We start from the raw sequence: 19,262 nt of genomic DNA, 5'->3' as shown, positions 1-19,262 counted from the left end.
ACCCTGTGCTGTACAGTAGGACCTTGTGTTTTTATCCATTCCATATATAATAGTTTGCATCTGCTAGTCCCAAACTCCCAATCCAGCCCTCCCCCACACTCCCATTTCCCTCGGCAATGACAAATCTATTTTCTATGTCGGTGAGTCTGTTTCTGTTTTGTAGAGAATCTACATATAAGTGATATCAATTCTCTTTCTGACTTGCTTCGCTTAGTATAGTAATCTCTAGGTCCATTCATGTAACTGCAAATGGCATTATTTCGCTTTTTTTTTAATAACTTAGTAATATTTCATTGTGTGTATATACACCATATCTTCTTTATCTGTTCCTTTGTCACTGGACATTTAGGTTGTTTCCATGTCTTGGCTATTTTAAATGTTGCTACTCTGAACATAGGGAGGGGTGCGTGCATTTTTTCAAATTATAGTTTTGTCCCGGTATATGCCCAGAAGTTGAATTGCTGGATTATATGGCAAATCTATTTTTAGTTTTTTGAGGAATCCCCGTAGTGTTCTACATAATAGCTTCACCAATTTACATTCCCACCAGCAGTGTAGGAGGGTTCCCTTTTCCCCACAGCCTCTCCAGGATGTTATAGGTAGACTTTTTAGTGATAGCAATTCTGACTGGTATGAGGTGGTACTTCACTGTAGTTTTGATTTGCATTTTTCTATGAGTGATGTTGAGCATCTTTTCTTTCATGTGCCTGTTGGCCATCTGTATGTCTTCTTTGGAGAAATGTCTCTTTAGGTTTTCTGCTCATTTTTGATTGGATTATTTTTTGTTACTGAGATGTGTGAGCTGTTTGTATATTTTAGAAATTAAGCTCTTGTTGGTTGCATCATTTGCAAATATTTTCTCCCAGTCTGTAGATTTTCTTTTCATTTTGTTTATGATTTTCTTTGTGATGCAAAAGCTTATAATCTTGCTTAGGTCCAGTTATCTTTTTAAACATAGATATTATCATATACTGTTCTTGCTTAGAAAATTCAATGGGTTCCCAGTGCCTTCAGGATAAATTACTTCCTTTGACATATAGTATTCCTGGTAACTTTATTTCAATTTATTTAATTTTATTTTTAGCCACCACCCTAGTACTTTACAGGCATACTACAGATTATTTGCTGTTTTCTGAATGTTCACATTTCATACTTCCATGCTTTTTCTTATGGTGTGGAATAGTGGGAAGAACATGGGCTTAATTAAGAGCTGGAAAAGCCTGAGTTTTAATTCCAGTACCAGTCCATTCTAGCTCTATGATCCAGTGAAAGACGCTCAGACCTGTCTTACTCTTTGCAACCCCATGAACTATACAGTCCATGGCATTCTCCAGACCGGAATTCTTCAGGCCAGAATACTGGAGTGGGTAACCATTCCCTTCTCCAGGGGGATCTTCCCAACCCAGCGATCAAACCCAGGTCTCCTGCTTTGCAGGCTGATTCTTTACCAACTGAGCCACCAGGGAAGCCCAAGAATACTGGAGTGGGTAGCCTATCCCTTCTCCAGCAGATCTTCCTGACCCAGGAATCGAATCAGGTCTCCTACATTGCGGGTGGATTGTTTATCAGCTGAACTACCAGGGAAGCCCTTATGATCCAATGGGCAAGTCATTTATCTCTTTGAATCCTTTCCCTATTTTTTTGTTTTCTTTTAAATTATGTAACTATACCTACTTAAGTATCATTATGAATATTAAATTAAATTTCATACCTGAAAATACATAATAAGAAAATTGGTACAAAGCAGGCATGTAATAAATATTTTTATTATTTTCCTTTCTTCTCTCTAGAATAGAATACCCTGCTATATGTCAGTCTCCTTGAATAACTCCTCAATCTTTCAAAATCCATATTAATGGAAAACTTCTCTGAATCCTACCTTGGATGTCTTTGTAGTAGTGTTTTACATCCTCATCTCTGTTTAAAGAGAAATTCTTATAGACTATTACTACATTAACACATTTTTCACTGTAATTTACATACTGTATAGGTCTGATTCTTTCACCTAAACCATGAATTCCTTCAGTCTAAATTCAGAACAGAAGTTGTGTCTTCTGTTCCTGTCATGGTGCTGGGCTGAATGTATCATACTGTCAAGTCCAGCTTGTGTCTCAGGTGCTTCAACAATGAACTTTCACATAAAGTTAAGCATTCTTTTGATTGGATAATACTTTTTTACTAGAACCGTCTAAAAATATTCTTTTGTAATAAGTAAATTTGCCACTTAGGTTTCAAATTTGGGTTATTTTAATAAATCTTAAATTAATAAGAAATTAACTTGGCCTCTATTGTTAAATTTAAGATTGTGTTTTCATTTCACATGTTATATGTGAAATTCTTATTATGATAGTTGGAGGATTTTTGTTAAATCAAAGTGTTGTTTTTAGACTGTGATATAAACCATTGTGTGGAGAAGTCTAAGCATAGGATAACTGTGTTACCATCCAAACTGGACTGGATCACTTTTGAGAATGAAAGGGGCACTATTAACATGACACTAGGGTAGCAGATATAAACCTGTATTTGCCTATCTGTAAATCAGTTGCTTTTTCCTATGAATAATGAGGCCATTCCTCTATCAGATTTCTTTCTTGATTTGTCTCTTTAACCAGTCTCTTACATTGTTTTCTCCCTTTACAGACTATGCTGTGGAAGAGAAACCATCACAGATTTCAGTAATGCAGCAGTTGGAGGATGGTGGCCCTGACCCACTTGTATTTGTTTTAAATGCAAATTTGTTGTCAATGGTTAAAATTGTAAATTGTAAGTTGAAAAAAAAATTTTTTTTAATTAAAATGAGGTACTGAGTCATAGATAATAAAGCTTTTAGATTCATTACACACAAGTATTTTTAATGAAATAAATCCTTAATGAAAACTGGTTGCTGAAGAAGTACATCTTAATGAAAACTGGGTACCGAAGAAATTGGTTTGTATAAAATTATATATCCTTGAGGACAACTGTGGGACTGAGACTCTTGTTTTTAGTCAAAGGAGTGAGATAAGTGAATTCTCCATGGAGGAAAGCCAAACGGAACTTCTGAGTTAAGTTCTTCCTGAGATGAGTATGCCAAGTCACAACTCAGCACTTGGATAACTAGAGGTGGATAAATTACCCAGGGGGATCAATGTATAAATGCTAGGTTTAAATCTCAGAAACATTTAATCATGGTGCAAAACCTAATTTGGGAGTAGTGTTAACTAACATATAGTAAAACTTCAGTGTATCACAAGTTAGAACTCAGAAGAAACTTCTCAATTCTTGGTGCTAGCTTCTTAGGCAACAGAATGAGAGAGAGGACAGTAACTTCAAATCTTGGTTCCAGTATCATACTGGAAAATGGAGAATGCATTTATCCTGAATGAATGTTAATAGGCAGAGTTTTGGAGAGACGAAGAAAGCATTGGGGAATAGTCCTCCAGTCTGACTGTGTATTTGCTTGCCCCCTTTCCTTCTAGGATCAAATTTTTAAATAATTTGCTTGCAATTTCAATTTATCATATCTAGTTTATATACTTAGAAAATAGCTAGTCTAGATTTCCTTAAGTGTGTACCATCTTAATATAGTTGGATTGGGCACCTTTTGCTTGGTATATAAAGAAACAATTCCCAGAGGGAAAGAAAGATCTTGTATTAGTGTTGATTTATATCATGTATTCGTAATTTTATTTGAACCCTCTTTCAATTCCATTGAGAATCTTGTGTTGAAGTACAAATAATAAAAGTATCATGGACTGACATTGTTTTGAACTACATATAGCTTGTGTTGTTGTGGCTCTGCGTAGCCTTAAAGTGAAGAAGTAGAAGTTATTAGTCCAGAAAAGCCATGCATTTCACCACTTTTTACAGGATGAAGCCAGTTCAAGTTCTCTTGCTGGCTATCTGGAACTTTCTACCAGGAAAGACTATAAATAGCTAGACTCTTTCAATCACAGTTTAAATTTAGTAAGTGTACATCAAAATATATTTTCTGTAGGCCACAGCCTGAATCCAATCTAAGTGTTTGCTCGGAGCCAGAGGCATTGGTATGTTTTATTTTCTGCAGTAGTCCTTTGGCTCAGTAGTGACAGTTCACAATTGAATTATACAAAGCCAGTGGGATCTATTTTATTCTTCAGTGTGTTAAAACAGAGAGTTCTGTGCATTTCTTAAGGGTAAGGATTGAGAAGAAGGTCCTCATTCATATATTTTTATTTCATCTGTAGATGTGAACAGGAAGTGCTGGTGTTTCACAACAAAGGGAATGCATGCAGTTGGCCAGTCTGAGATAGTCATTCTTCTGCAATGTCTACCAGATGAAAAGTGTTTGCCAAAGGATATCTTCAATCATTTTGTTCAGCTTTATCGGGATGCTCTGGCAGGTGGGGATACTTTATGAGTTTGTCTGCACCCTTTATAGTTGATAAAAAATTTTGGACTCAAATGGAAAATAATAGTCTTTAATTTGGAAGCCTGGCATTGGACTTTGGAATTATTGGCAAGTTAGAACTTGGCATGGTTTGAGGAAGTTATAAATTTTAATACTTTATCTAGTATAGTTGTTATTATTTTACAAAGACTGTAATCAGAGTTGTAAAATAATCCACTGACCACAATGTAAGAATCTTTTCTTTTGATTGGTTTAGGACATGGTATTATTATCTGGTAGAAGGAAGGATAATGATAACTTGCTAACTTGTTTAATAATATTCATATAATCATAATGTAGATATTCATTTAATTTTCAAGTTTCAAAAACCACTAGCATGGGTGACTTTATTATGATTTCAAAGTAAATTATAAATATTATTAACTGTAACAATATGAAAGTAAATGCATAGCTATTAGAAGTTCAAAAGACTAAATATATAATATAAAGACATACTATTAAAAATTGAGAGTGAGGGAATATATTTAAGTGTATATTAATAGTATAGAAGTTTTTTAAAAAATGTGCATAATACTTTATGTGTTATGTCTATGTCTATTTTATTATGAATCCCATATTTAGATAATCAAGGTAGAAGCTTAGTATATTACTTCACTGTGATTTTTTTTTAAATAAATGGACACATTATAAGTGTTCTAAGATGATCCCGATTCATTATTTTTCTTCTCTTATGGTACATTGTATGGAATTGGCAAGTTATATGTTAAATTTCCCTTCAGTGTAAAAACCTTAAACACTCTATCCCTAGCTTAGTGGTTTCTCTGCTATATGTCACTCAAAAGACTGCAGAAGCCCTTATATGAACTGTCTTTATAATTCTTTTATGAATTTTTAATCTAAACTACATGTATTAATAATAATGTATATATGTGTTTATATATGTTCCTTTTTTAGCATATATAAAATTTTTGGTCACATCACCGTTTATCCTTTCCACAGTAAGGGGGAAAATGGTGGTTTGTGAGAAGTGACATTCTGAGAGTTTCAGGATGCCTACTGGTTATTGCAGGGCATGGGAAAGTTATTTCTCCCCATTTCCCCTCTCTTCCTCCATGTCTTATACTTAGGTTTTGCAAACAGACACTCAGAACATGAATTTGAATGAAACAGGAATTGTATGTACCAGATTATTTTTTCTGGAGTTAGTCTTCAGTTATTTCCCTCTTTTACTTAAAAACCTTTCTTGGCTTCATGTTACCTTTAGAATAAACTGTGTACTCGGACATTCAGTGCTGTACATATCTGATCCTCTATTTTCAATCTCATTTCCCACTAGTAATCTCCTCATAGTACCATTGAAGCCAAACTAAACATTTTTTGGTTTGTTACACATTGGGTTGGCCAAAAAATTTTTTTGGGTTTTACAGAAAACTGGCTTAAAACTCAGCATTCAAAAAACTAAGATCATGACATCTGGTCCCATCACTTCATGGAATTAGATAGGGGAAAAAGTGGAAACAGTAACAGATTTTATTTTCTTAGGCTCTAAAATCACTGTGGACAGTGACTGTAGCCACGAAATTAAAAGATGCTTTTTCCTAGGGAAAAAATCTATGACAAACCTAGACAGCGTATCAAAAAGCAGAGATATCAGTGTTGGACAATGTCGTCTGTATGGTCAAAGCTGTGGTTTTTCCAGTAGTCATGTTCAGATGTGAAAGTTGGACCATAATGAAGACTGAGCACTGAAGAATTGATGCTTTTGAAGTGTGGTGCTGGAGAAGACTTTTGAGAGTCCCTTCGACAGCAAGGACATCCAACTAGTCAGTCCTAAAGGAAATCAACCCTGAATATTCATTGGAAGGACTGATGCTGAAGCTGAAGCTGCAATACTTTGGTGAAGAGCTGACTCAATGGAAAAGACCCTGATGCTGGGAAAGATTGAGGGCAGGTGGAGATGGGGGTGACAGAGGATGAGATGGTTGGATGGCACACCGACTCAATGGACATGAGTTTGAACAATGGAAGATGGTGAAGGACAGGGAAGCCTGGCGTACTGCAATTCATGGGGTTGCAAAGAGTCAGACACAACTTAGCAACTGTACAACAGCAACCAGTATTCTTGCTGTGAAATCCCATGGACTGAGGAACCTGGCAGGCTATAGTCCATGGGGTTGCAAAAGAGTCAGACACAACTTAGTGACTAAACAACAACAATGCTTAGAAGAAGAATTGCTTTTTTATAGGATATGGATATCTTCAACGTTATTCCTTCCTTAGTCACTCAGTCGTGTCTGACTCTTTGCAACCCCATGGACTGTAGCCCACCAGGCTCCTCTGTCCATGAGTATTCTCAAGGCCAGAATACTGGGGTGGGTTGCCATGCATGCTGCTGCCGCTGCTGCTAAGTTGCTTCAGTCGTGTCTGACTCTGTGCGACCCCATAGACAGCAGCCCACCAGGCTCCCCCGTCCCTGGGATTCTCCAGGCAAGAACACTGGAGTGGGTTGCCATTTCCTTCTCCAATGCATGAAAGTGAAATGTGAAAGTGAAGTCGCTCAGTCGTGTCTGACCCTCAGCGACTGCATGGACTGCAGCCTTCCAGGCTCCTCCTTCCATGGGATTTTCCAGGCAAGAGTACTGGAGTGGGTTAAACTGTTTCCCAGAGAGGTTTACCAGTTTATATCTATCTGTGCCCATCTCCAGTGTATAAAAGTTGTCAACACTTGATATTATCAGAGTTTTAATTTTTGCCATACTGTTGGATATAAAATGATATCTCACTCTGAATTGCATTTTACTGACTATTAATGAGACTGAGCATATTTTCATGTATTTATTGGCCATGTATAGTTTTTTTTCTGTGATGGATGCATCCTGTTTATGTCTTTCACCCCTGTTTCTATTGCATTAGCATTTTCTTTGTGATTCCTTTAATTTTTTCAACATATGTGTTAACTATGACCATTTTCTGACAGAGTTAAATTCAGTATGTATTAGTTTTTTGTTACTGTATTCCTAAGCCACAAACTTACTGGCTTAAAGCAACACACATTTATTCTCTCAGTTTCCATAGGTTAGGAGTCCAGGCACAGCTTAGGTGAATCTTCATCACAGGGTCCCTTAAGGTGTTAGCTATGCTGGGCTTCTCATTTGGAGCGCAAGGTCCTCAGGTTGTTGGCAGAATTCACTTTCTTACAAATACCCATTTTCTTATTACTACTGATTGGGACGTACTCTTGGCTCCTAGAGGCTGCCTGCAGTTCTTGCCTCATAGATAGTTTACCACGTGGGTGTTTTCCTTTCCTTCAGGTCAGCGGGACTGTGTCTCCGCTTTGAATCTCTGACCTCTAGACCTAGATTTAAAGAGGTTATGTCAGGCCAACTCTGATAATCTCCCTGTTGATTAACTCAAAGTTTATTGATTAGTAACCTAATCATGGGAGTGACACCCAATATATTAATAGGTGTTTGCGCCACAGAAAGGTAGGGAATTAAACAAGGTGTGAACAAGAGGAAGCTGACAGTTCTGCCTCAGAGCATTTCAGTCCTTCCAAACATGACACAGACCTCAGCATGCTTCACTCATTTAATATCCTTGCCATTCTTACATTTGTTGTGATTTGTTTTACCTTTTGTAATAGAAAAAAATATTAATTATATTCAATTATATTCAGTTTTTAATTCCAGTATTAAAAATCAATACTGATTTTCAGTTCAAGCAAAATTATTAAATTTACCACTATATTTTCTTGTTATCTGCTATTTTAGTATCCCATGTTTCCATTAGGACTTGCTTTTCTTGCTGAAATACATCTTTTAATTAGTTCTCTTGATGAGGTTGTATGGTTATTAAACTCCATTAGTCTTTGTATGTCTGAAATGTTTTTATTTTTCTGTCATTCTTGAGTAACTAGTTGGCTACAGAATTCTAGGTTAACAGATTTTTTTCCCTCTCTTTCTTCCTTCTTTTGTTGATTGCTTCATTTCACCTTCCCTTAGCAAGTACTTTGAAGGTATTACTTCATTGTCTTTTGGCATTTTCTGCAATCTGAAAGAAAGTGAAAATGTTAGTCTCTCAGTCTTCTCCTACTCTTTTCAACCCCCTGGACGAGAGCCTGCCAGGCTCCTCTGTTACTGGAATTCTCCAGGTGAGACTACTGGAGTGGGATGCCATTTCCTACTCTAGAGGATCTTCCTGACCCAGAGATTGAATCTGGGTCTACTGCATTGCAGGCAGATTTTTTGCATCTGAACTACCAGGGAAGCCCTGCAATCTAGCTGCTTTTTTTGAGCTGCATATGTTATGGATTCTTAGTTCCCTACCAGGAACCAAGCCCGTGTAAGGGCAGCATCCTAATCAGTGGACTGCCAAAGAATCCCCCTTTTTTCCTTTTTTAATAGTTATTTGTCTTTCCTCTTTGGCTTTTAGAACTGTCTGTTTCTCTTTGATTTTCTGTAAGTTCACTACTAAAGTGCTTTTAGAACTGTCTCTTTCTCTTTGATTTTCTGTAAGTTCACTACTAAAGTTCTCTGAGTTTTTTTAGTCTAGTATATGAGGTATAATTTATATACAGTAATGTACCTTTTTAGACATATATTACTATATATAAATACACATACATTCAGTTCAGTGAATCTAGACAAACCAATAAAGTCCAGTAACAGTGTCAAATATATAATATTTTCATTATCTTTAAACCCTACCTCATGTCCCTTTGTATTTAATCCCCTCACTTTACCCTCTGCTCCTGGCAACTAGTAATTTGATTTCTGTCCCTGTAGTTTTGCATTTTTGAGAAAGTTATATAAATGGAATCTCACTGTTGTATTTGACTAATTTTTTTAGTGCAGTGCTTTTGAGATTTGTCTGTATGGTTGAATGGATGTTGTTGTTCAGTGGTTCAGTCATGTTCAACTCTTTGCGACTCCATGGACTGCAGCACAACAGGCTTCCCTATCCTTTATCATCTCTCAGAGCTTGTTCAAACTCATGTTCATTGAGTCGGTGATGCCATCCAACCATCTTGTCCTTTGTCATCCCCTTTTCTTCCTGCCTTCAATCTTTGCCAGCATCAGGGTCTTTTTTTAATGAGTCAGCTCTTCATATCAGGTGGCCAAAGTATTGGAGCTTCAGCTTCAGCATCAGTCCCTCTAGTGAATATTCAGGATTGATTTCCTTTAGGATTGACTGGTTTGATCTTGCAGTCCAAGGGACTCTCAAGAGTCTTCCAGCACCACAGTTCAAAAGCATCAATTCTTCAGCACTCAGCCTTCTTTATGGTCCAACTCACATCCATACATGATTCCTGGAAAAACCATAGCTTTGATTATATAGACCTTTGTAGGCAAAGACATGTCTCCGCTTTTTGATATTGTGTCTAGGTTTGTCATTGCTTTTCTTTCAAGGAGCAGGCGTCTTTTAATTTCATGGCTGTAGTCATCATCCATAGTGATTTTGAAGCCCAAGAAAATAAAGTGTGTCACTCTTTCCCCATCTAGTTAACATTTTTTGAGAACACACTGTGTGCAAGATGCTATTTGGCATTTTACATATATATATTCTATAATTTATTCACATCAAGTCTGAAATTTAGTGTAAGCTTCCCTATTGTCACAGATGTTGAGGCTCACAGAAATTAAGTAACTTGTCCCCAATCTCTTAATAGTAAATGCTCTAACTAGTGTTCAAACCCATGTCTCTGTGATCTCAAATACTGTGATTTTTTTTTTTTCCAAAATAACATTTTCCTTCCTTGATATGGGGATTATTCTGTTCTTATAGATCTGGCCCAGCAGTTTAAATGTGCAGCCGGATTTGGTTAATTCTGGGGCAAAGATTGTTGTTGTTCAGTCGCTTACTTATGTCTGACTCTTTGTGACCCCATGGACTGCAGCATGCCAGGCTTCCCTGTCCTTCACCATCTCCTGGAATTTGCTCAAACTCATGTCCGTTGATTTGATGATGCCATCCAACCATCTCCTCTGTCGCCCTCTTCTCCTTCTGCCCTCAATCTTTCCCAGCTTCAGGGTCTTTTCCAATGAAGCAGAGGTACTACCCCGAAGGTATTTTTAAGATGATGATGCACAGTGAACGTGGCTTTCAGCCATAAAGCTTTTCTGGATTCTTTGGGGTGGTATTCTCTCCACTTGTGGTCCCTGCTGTTAGTATAGCTTCCACTTCTCTCAAGGGTTCTATGTTCCATCACTGAACTGTTCTGCAAATAGACTCTAGTTTCCAAGGAAAGTAAGCATTAACTTCTCTGATGGTGATTTCTCTACTTGCTATTATTTCAGAGGTATCAAAGGAAGTTTGCACATGTCTCGGAATAAATCTTCTGTTACATTATTGGACAGCTCTTATCAGGAAGTTCTTTTGTAATTCTAAACTGAGAAAACTGTCTCCTTAATGAAGGGTGATTTGTTACTATTTCATTCAAAAAATATTTGAATTAGAAAGTACTTGGTTAAGAGCATTTGCAAGTAAAAGAAAAAAACCTGCCTGATATGAGATTAAATAAGCCCTAGGTTGTTTCTGTTTCATATTTATCTCAACTATTAATAAAATTAGAATAAATCCAATCCGTGGCTCTACTTTCTCCATGAATTTTTTTCCCTTAAGTGTCTCTTATGTATCTGTACTTAATGTCTTCATTAATTATATTCGTGAATTGAATTTATTAACTCAGTGGGACTGTAAACTATGTGAGAGCAGGTACCTAATCCTAATATTTTTTCATGACCTTTGAGGTAATAATTCTGATCCTGAGACCTCTAAAGTAATTCATACAGTAAGTTGTATAATCTAAAGGTATCAATATTTTTTGATATCTTTTAGCCAGACAAACTAGAGTGTGCTAATAATGCAAGGTATTTTATGCTCACCAGAAGCCCTCATCAAATTGGAAAACAAATTTTCATTTAATAAATGCCATTTATTTAAAAAACAACTTTATAAATGTGTGTCTTTCATAGTGAACGGTTGGGAATTAATGTTTGGTAATGTCTGGCCCAGTGCTGATAATAATGATTATTAAAAATATGATTGTTTTATTGATAGTAATTAATGTACTTTTTTGTTTTAGGGAATGTTGTAGGCAACTTGGGACATTCCTTCTTCAGTCAAAGTTTCCTTGGCAGTAAAGAACATGGTGGATTCTTATATGTGACATCTACCTACCAGTCACTGCAAGACCTAGTACTCCCAACCCCACCTTACTTGTTTGGGATTCTCATTCAGAAATGGGAAACTCCTTGGGCTAAAGTGTTTCCCATCCGACTAATGTTGAGACTTGGAGCTGAATATCGACGTAAGTAAAAAATACCCTCTTCTAAACCATATGACCAAGACCAAGACATAAAAACTAAGCAAAGACTTGAGATATTCAGAGCCTCATGGTGATACAATTAAACAGAAGTAGTCTTTTAAAATAACTAAGCTAAATTAGGTCAGTATCTCTACTTTCTCTTTGCGGCCTCCTCCAGGGATCTTCTGGACCCATGTCTCTTGCATTGCTTTGGCTGTAATGGGAAGGACTCAAAATAACAAGTGAGGATGTTAGTGATTATTGCCTTATAACTTACTGGTTTTATAGGTTAATTTATAGGTTTTGTACATGACCATCTTCAGAAAAAATGAATATCAGCTTAACAAGTAACTGTATTTTTTATAGTATCCATATATGGTGAGCATATTTTCTGTTATGACAAATATATTTTATGTAATGTAACAGACTGGAAGCTAGTGGTATAGAGGTAACTCTCAGCTGGTAAAGTAAGCAATAAAAGAGCCTCTGTGCCCATGGTTGTAGCAGTGCAACTAAGCTGTGATTGTTTTTAAAGACATTAAGGCCTGAATGCAGGCCTTATTTTAAACTTCATATCAAAGTTGCCCTGGTCTAGGAATCAGACCACTGGAATAGGTTTTTAACTTTGCCACTTACTAGCTCTGTTACTTTGAGTGAAGTCATATAAGTTGCTGACTATCAGTTTCTTTGCCTTTTCTGTTGCATGGTATTATTAAGAGGATGGTATTATGAATCAGCAAAATAAAGTAAGGAAAGGAAAGGATTAAATTTAGAGGAAACAACATTTGTATCTCCCTGGCTTGCACAGGCAGTTGAAACCATAAAGTTCAAGGAGCCAGCTAGGATCACCTGGTGTTTGGCTTATTATCTAAGGAGTGTCCTGATTCAGACATGTATAAGAGTGAACTCTTTTAAAAAAGACTTCCTAACCACAGAGGAAGGAATTCAGTGATGAGTAATTACAGTTATATTTTGGCAACTTTATAAAGCTTGATATCTCTTTTACCAAAATTATAAGCTGCCGAACTTAGTGTGTTCATTTCTCATTTGCATAGTTTATCCATGCCCATTGTTCAGCGTCAGATTTCGGAAGCCATTGTTTGGAGAGACTGGGCATACCATCATGAATCTTCTTGCAGTAAGTTGAGAATTATTATTTTCTTGTTCCTTACTGGGAATTGTATGGGAGAAGGAAGCAGATTTTATTATTTTGTTCATACCTTGCTGCTTCAGGGAAGTGAAGATTTATGCTAAAAGAAAAGAATAGAACATGTATATTCTTTGGAAAGTACTTGGAGCTTTGGAATGAAATAGTACTGGATTCTGGCTCTTCGTTGTACACTTACTAAGTGACTTTGCAGGAGGTCACTTAGTGAGGAGTAGTGCATACTTAAAGTGCCCAGCATTATGTCTTGTTTTAATTTTAAGCCTGGCATCCTAGTGATTTCCCCTGTGTCCATGTAGCTTATAGTTTAGCCAAAGATTGATCAGAGATTGTATTCACATACCTCAAGGCAATAAGGCATCTATACTTTCTTGATGTGTGGACTGGGATTCAAATGTTATTCCTTTATTTTCCACTGGACTTGCTCATGTCTCCTTGGCACATGCATAGGCTCTGACCCTGTTGACCAAGGATTAGTTGGCTTGGGCCCACAAAGGTCTCTGCTGCACATGTGCATAGACTAAGGTCAGTCCTGGGTGTGTATGTGAAGAATTTATGAAATTCTCTGTGGCTGTCTCATTCCCAGAACTCCTTGTTAAATTTCTGGCCAGTCTGCCTGCTTATTACTTGCTCCAGATAGACTAGCAGCCTCTGGGTAACGGGGCCACTGGTCTTCTTTCACTAGTCACTAAGATTACCACTTTGACTGAGACACTCCAAATCAAGCAAGATTCTATAAGAAGCAAAACTTACTGTTTTCACAAACTACTACCTTGCCTTGGTTGAACTACCAGACAAACTTAAGGGCAGCTCCAGGCAAGAAGATCACAGACTCAACTCTATTCTTCTTACTTGAAATTCAGTAATTTTCCTGAATGAGCACATCTCAGTGTATTGTGTGCTTTTAGCCTGAGTCAAGGGCACTGAAATGGTTAGGTTTTTGTTTTCTTTTTTAAATAAATTATCTAACTTTATTGCTTTTGGGGGACTTGATTTATTACTCTGTCATGGAATTATAGTTATAGTTCCAGTTATCTTTTAAAGAGATTTAAACAATGAGAAAGGTTCTTATAGGTCTACTCATGTAGCTGCCATTTGCAGTGCTCTCCATTCCTTTGTGGAAATCTGTATTTCCATCTGGTGTCCTCCTACCTGAAAGATTTCCTCTAATGTTTCTTATAGTGTGGGTTGACTGGTAATGAATTCTTTTAGCATCTGTGTTTCTTACAAAGTCCGTTGTATTTGAAAGAAGACACTTTTGCCGGATGTAGAATTCTAGACTGACAGTTCTATTCTTTGAGAATTTTAAAGATTTACTCTATTGCCTTCTGGTTTGCATTTTTTTCTGATGAGAAATATATTTTCCATCTTGCCTTTCTTTGTTCCTCTCTACAGCAATTTGTATGATATCTGGAATGAGAATGTAAGAAGCATTTTTCCCCCCCACAAATTGAGTAGAAATATTGAGAAACAAGAGCAGATATTGACATCAATAGACAAATACTTTAAACGTACAGCCATTTTTCTAATATACTATATAATTATGCTCAGATACTTTCTGTCCTTCAGCCATGACAAAGAAACTTTTAATCTATCACCAGTAGGACACTTAGCTGTTATTTCACAATTTATGATGAAATTTTTATGATTCTTTGTAACTCAAAATGCTTTATATTATTTTGCCACCACAGTAGTTCTCTACAAGTTAGTAGGGATGCATATTATTTACATTTTAAAGATTCAGCAACCTAAGCTTAGAAATTGTATAGCAAATTGTAAAGCCAGGGTTTGCATCTTCCTACTCCATCCTCCTTGCTCTTTCTGCTGCATACTCCTTGTATTCTCAGTCAGTGCTCTTAGATGCAAGCACTTGTGAGAACAAGCTTCTAGATTTAAAGCAAACTTGCTTTATAGAATTTATTGAATTTAGGGTAGATCGGATCATTACATTTTTCTCAATATTCTAGCCAAATAAAGCATTAATTATCATATGTTGAAAGTAGTACTATTAAATTTGTTTTGAAATGTAGTTATTAGCTTCTCTAAAACTTCAACAAAGTAGTCTATCAATTCAGTTTTGAATTATGTTAAAATTAACTGACTCAGAGTACACAAAAACCAGTTGTAATGCAAATTACCTATTCAAACTGTAGGGTTGAGAATAAAATAGTGGAAGATATATGGTGGCTATCATAAGTGGAAGAGGGCTTCCCTGGTGGCTCAGTAGTGAAGGGGCCTCTTACCAGTGCAAGAGACACAGGTTCAAACCTGGGTCAGGAAGATCCCCTGGACAAGAAAACGACAACCTACTCCAGTGTTCTTGCCTGGGAAATCGCATGGACGAGGAACCTAGTGGGCTACAGTCCATCAGGTCTCAAGAGTCAGACATTACTTAGTGACTGAAACAATAACCACAGTGATTTTTAGTGACTTTGAACATTGCTTGGAATTAAGCTAAACTTCACAGATTAAGGACACAGTCTTTCGTTAAGACTGCCATTACTTCAGATGCTAGCTGTAAGTTCAAGGGTCCCCAGACCTCCTATAGTTGGCACTAACTAGATACAAATGTTGGAGATGCCACTAACCTGTCAGGTTTGGTGATTCACTAGAATGATTCACAGAACTCAGCAAAGTAGTATGCAGTTGACCCTTGAACAACATGGGCTTGAACTGCTGAGATCTACTTAGGTGGATTTTTTTTCCAGTAAATTTGTACTACACAGTCCATGGTTACTAGAATCTGCAGATTGCAGAACTGCAGTTCAGAGAGCTGAGTTTACACTCATGTTATACATGGATTTTTGATTGTGCAGGGATTGACTCCCCTAACTCCCATGTTATTCAAGAGCCAACTGTACTTAAGATACAGTTTTATTATAACAGTGGAGATATAAATCAGGAGCAGCCAATAGAAGAGACACAGAGTGCAGGGTCTGGGAGGGTTCCAAACAAGTAACTTTTGTGTCTTGAGTTTTTATTGGAGATTCCTTCTTATTCCTGATTGATTGAATCATTAGCTATGTGATTGAACTCAATCTTCAGCCCCACTTCAGCATTCCCCAAAAGTCAGGCTGGTATCGTGCACCTCAAAGCCCCAAACTCTCATCATGTGGTTGATGTTTCTGAAATGGCCAGCTACCACCCTGAGTCATCTTGTTAGCCTGAATATCATCAAGTTGACACAGATTGTCAAATGACGTAGACATAGGGCCCACCAGGAATAACAAGGGTACTCATATCACTCAGGAAATTCCAAGGGTTTAGAAGCTATGTCCCAGGAACCAGGGGCAAAGGTCAGCCAAATTCTTTATTATACAGTAAGATCTACTCAATGCCCATGAATGCCCCAAGAGGTCTTTCTATCTGGATTTTGGGAATAGGCATTATTCCCAGACCTGTGTATCAGATAATGCTCCCAATAATCACTTCAGGCATTTCTTTCACTGGCCTCAGGTTTCCTCACACTTATTAGCTAATGAGAGCACTGCTAAACACTGGATGTGACCTTCTGCAAACCTTTGGAATCCTGTCTGCAGTTTTCTCCTCTCTGTCCTGTCAACTCTAACTACCTTCATTTTTCTCATTTTTCAGTTCTCTTCTCAGGAAATCTGCCAGCCTCTGCCGGGGTTCCCCTTTCCTGCATCTGAGCTTGGAAGCTCTCCTGGAGCATAACCTGGGCAGTCACAGAGCTCATCTTGTTTGTTTCCAGTCTCTCAAGGATCACTGTCCTTGTTACCTGAAATTCACTCTCTTGAAAATCATTGTTCCATGTGTTTTGTGCGGTCTTTGGTTGTTTAAGACATGAGGCTAATCTAGTCTCCTTTCCTCCACCTTGGGCAGAAATGAAAATTTCTAAGTTATATTTTAATATATAATATCTCTCTATATTCTTCTACTCCAGCCCCCACCCCTTTGTCCTTCCTTGGTAATTTTAGTTTTTAGTCTCATTTTTCTGCAAGACAATTTTTCTTTCAGGTTGTAATCTATTTTGGAATGAAAAGGAGATATTTGTCCTGTAATCTAGCAACAGCAGCCTAAGGTTTCTATGGTCTCTATCATTTCATTTATACAAACATTTGTTGAATTATCTCCTGAAGCATCTCACTCTACATTATCACTTTCTCTGTAGATTATCAGGATCCTGCAGTCTCCTGATTTCAAGAAACCTTTTCACTGTTTCTCACTCCTGTTGCTTTTCTGTTTTTGTATATTTTGATTCCATAGTTTCATCATTAAATCACTTTTTTACATAATTCTAGTTCCTTTTTCTCTTTTACTAAGTGTTTTGTGGTAGCCTGGAAAAATGTAAACCCTGCTTAAATCTACCTCTTTCTTTAAAACTTAAAACAATTTTTTGTATGGTAAAAGCCACCTTTTTTTGAGTACATTTCCAAGAGTTTTCACACATGTAACAGTTACATTACAACCACTCTTACAATTGAAATACAGAACAGTTCTGTCACTCCAGAATATTTGCTGGTGCACTTCTAATGTCTGGTAATCATTGATTCTTTGTCCCTGTAGTTTTAGTTTTTTTGGACTGTCCTGTAAGGGAAATTATACAGAACGTAGCCTTCTCAGTCTGGCTTCTTTTACTTATCCTAATGCGTTTGAGATTAATCTATGTTATATATATTGTTGGGAAGGAAATAAAATCATTCTCTTCCACTCATCTCAGGTTCTTTGGCTGAGGTCCTCTAAATTAGACTGGCCAAAGACTGATTAACAAGAGGCATATTTAGCTGTGGCATACTCTGGTAACCTTCAATTATCAATAGATGATTGATTTTTATTGCTGAGTAGGGTTGTGTTGTATGTGTGAACTACAGTTTATTCATTCACCTGTTGATGGATATCTAGGTTTCTAGTTTCTTGCAACTGAATATAACTGCTATAAATATAAATATTCATGTATTAAATTCTGTGTGAATGTTTAGTTTTGATTTATCTAGGAGTGGGAGAGTTGAGCCATATTGTATGTTTAACATTATGAAAGTGAAAGTCGGTCAGTCATGTTCGACTCTTTGCGACTCCATGGACAGTCCATGGAATTTTCCAGGCCAGAATACTGGAGTGGGTAGCCTTTCCCTCCTCCAGGGAATCTTCCCAACCCAGGGATTGAACCCAGGTCTCCTGCATTGCAGGCGGATTCTTTACCAGCTGAGCCACAAGAGAAACACAAGAATACTGGAGTGGGTAGCCTATCCCTTCTCCAGGGTTCTTCCTGACCCCGAGATCGAACCAGGGTCTCCTGCATTTCAGGTGGATTCTTTACCAACTGAGCTATCAGGATTTAACATTATAAGGAACCGTAAAATTGTTTTCCAAAATGCCTGCAAGTTTTGCATTCATCAGGTATAAGAGTCTTTTTTTTTTGGTCAACACTTGTTCCTCCTTTAGTTTTTAATTTTTGCCATTCTAATAGAAGTCTAATTGTTTTAATTTTGTGATTTTAATTTTTATGTTTCCAATGATGAGTGATTTAGAGCATCTTTTTATTTGCTTATTTTATCTTCTTTATGTCTCTAATAAATGTTCAAATTTTTGCTATATAAAAGATATGGTTTTTGTTTTCTTATTGTTGAATTTTGAGAGTATTTCATGCATTCTGAATGTAAGTCCTTTGGTAGATTTGTATCAATTTAAAATGTTTTCTCTCAAGTCTGTAGATCATCTTTTCATTTTTAAAAATAATGTCATTAATAGAACCAAATTTTTAAATTTTGTTGAAGTCCAGTTTGTTAATTTTTTATGGGGCATTCTGTTTATATCATATCTAAGAACTTATTGACTAAAACTTAAATCACAAGCATTTTCCCCTATGCTTTCTTCAAAAGTTTATGGTTTTATGTTTTAGATATAGGTTTGTGATCCATTTTTAGTTAATTTTTGTTTGTGAGGCATTCCTTGAAGTTCTTTTTTTCCCCATTTGCATGTCCAGTAATTTCAGTATCACTTGTCATTTACTTGCTTTAGCGCCTTTCAGTCAGTTCAGTCGCTCAGTCGTGTCCAACTCTTTGTGACCCCATGGACTGCAGCACGCCAGGCTTCCCTGTCCATCACCAACTCCTGGAGCTTGCTCAAACTCATGTCCATAGAGTTGGTGATACCATCCAACCATCTCATCCTCTGTCATCCCCTTCTTCTCCTGCCTTAAGTCTTTCCCAGCATCAGGGTCTTTCCCAATGAGTCAGTTCTTTACATCAGATGGCCTGAGTATTAGAGTTTCAGCTTCAGCATCAGTCCTTCCAATGAATATTCAGGACTGATTTCCTTTAGGATTGACTGGTTGGATCTCCTTGTAGTCCAAGGGACTCTCAAGAGTCTTCTCCAACACCACAGTTCAAAGGCATCAATGCTTCAGTGTTGAGCTTTCTTTATGGTCCAGCTCTCACATCCGTAATGACTACTGGAAAAAA

The 19,262-nt window shown here is 37.0% G+C and overlaps 1 protein-coding gene across 4 annotated transcripts in view; it reads left to right on the top strand.

Moving 5' to 3' along the window:
* ZFYVE9 (zinc finger FYVE-type containing 9) overlaps positions 1-19,262 on the top strand; it is a 110,386-nt gene that overhangs the window by 60,177 nt on the left and 30,947 nt on the right. For all 4 annotated transcript variants that reach the window (XM_025288763.3, XM_025288762.3, XM_025288761.3 and 1 more), the window contains 4 exons: positions 2,641-2,763; positions 4,206-4,361; positions 11,454-11,678; positions 12,731-12,813. In XM_025288763.3, coding sequence (XP_025144548.3) covers positions 2,641-2,763; positions 4,206-4,361; positions 11,454-11,678; positions 12,731-12,813 — 587 coding nt within the window. The remainder of the gene's footprint in view (positions 1-2,640; positions 2,764-4,205; positions 4,362-11,453; positions 11,679-12,730; positions 12,814-19,262) is intronic.

Source organism: Bubalus bubalis, chromosome 6, assembly GCF_019923935.1.
Source record: "Bubalus bubalis isolate 160015118507 breed Murrah chromosome 6, NDDB_SH_1, whole genome shotgun sequence".
In the NCBI taxonomy this organism is placed as follows: Eukaryota; Metazoa; Chordata; class Mammalia; order Artiodactyla; family Bovidae; genus Bubalus; species Bubalus bubalis.
Note: the sequence above shows the minus strand (reverse complement) of the source record. Positions and strands in the feature narration are given on the sequence as shown.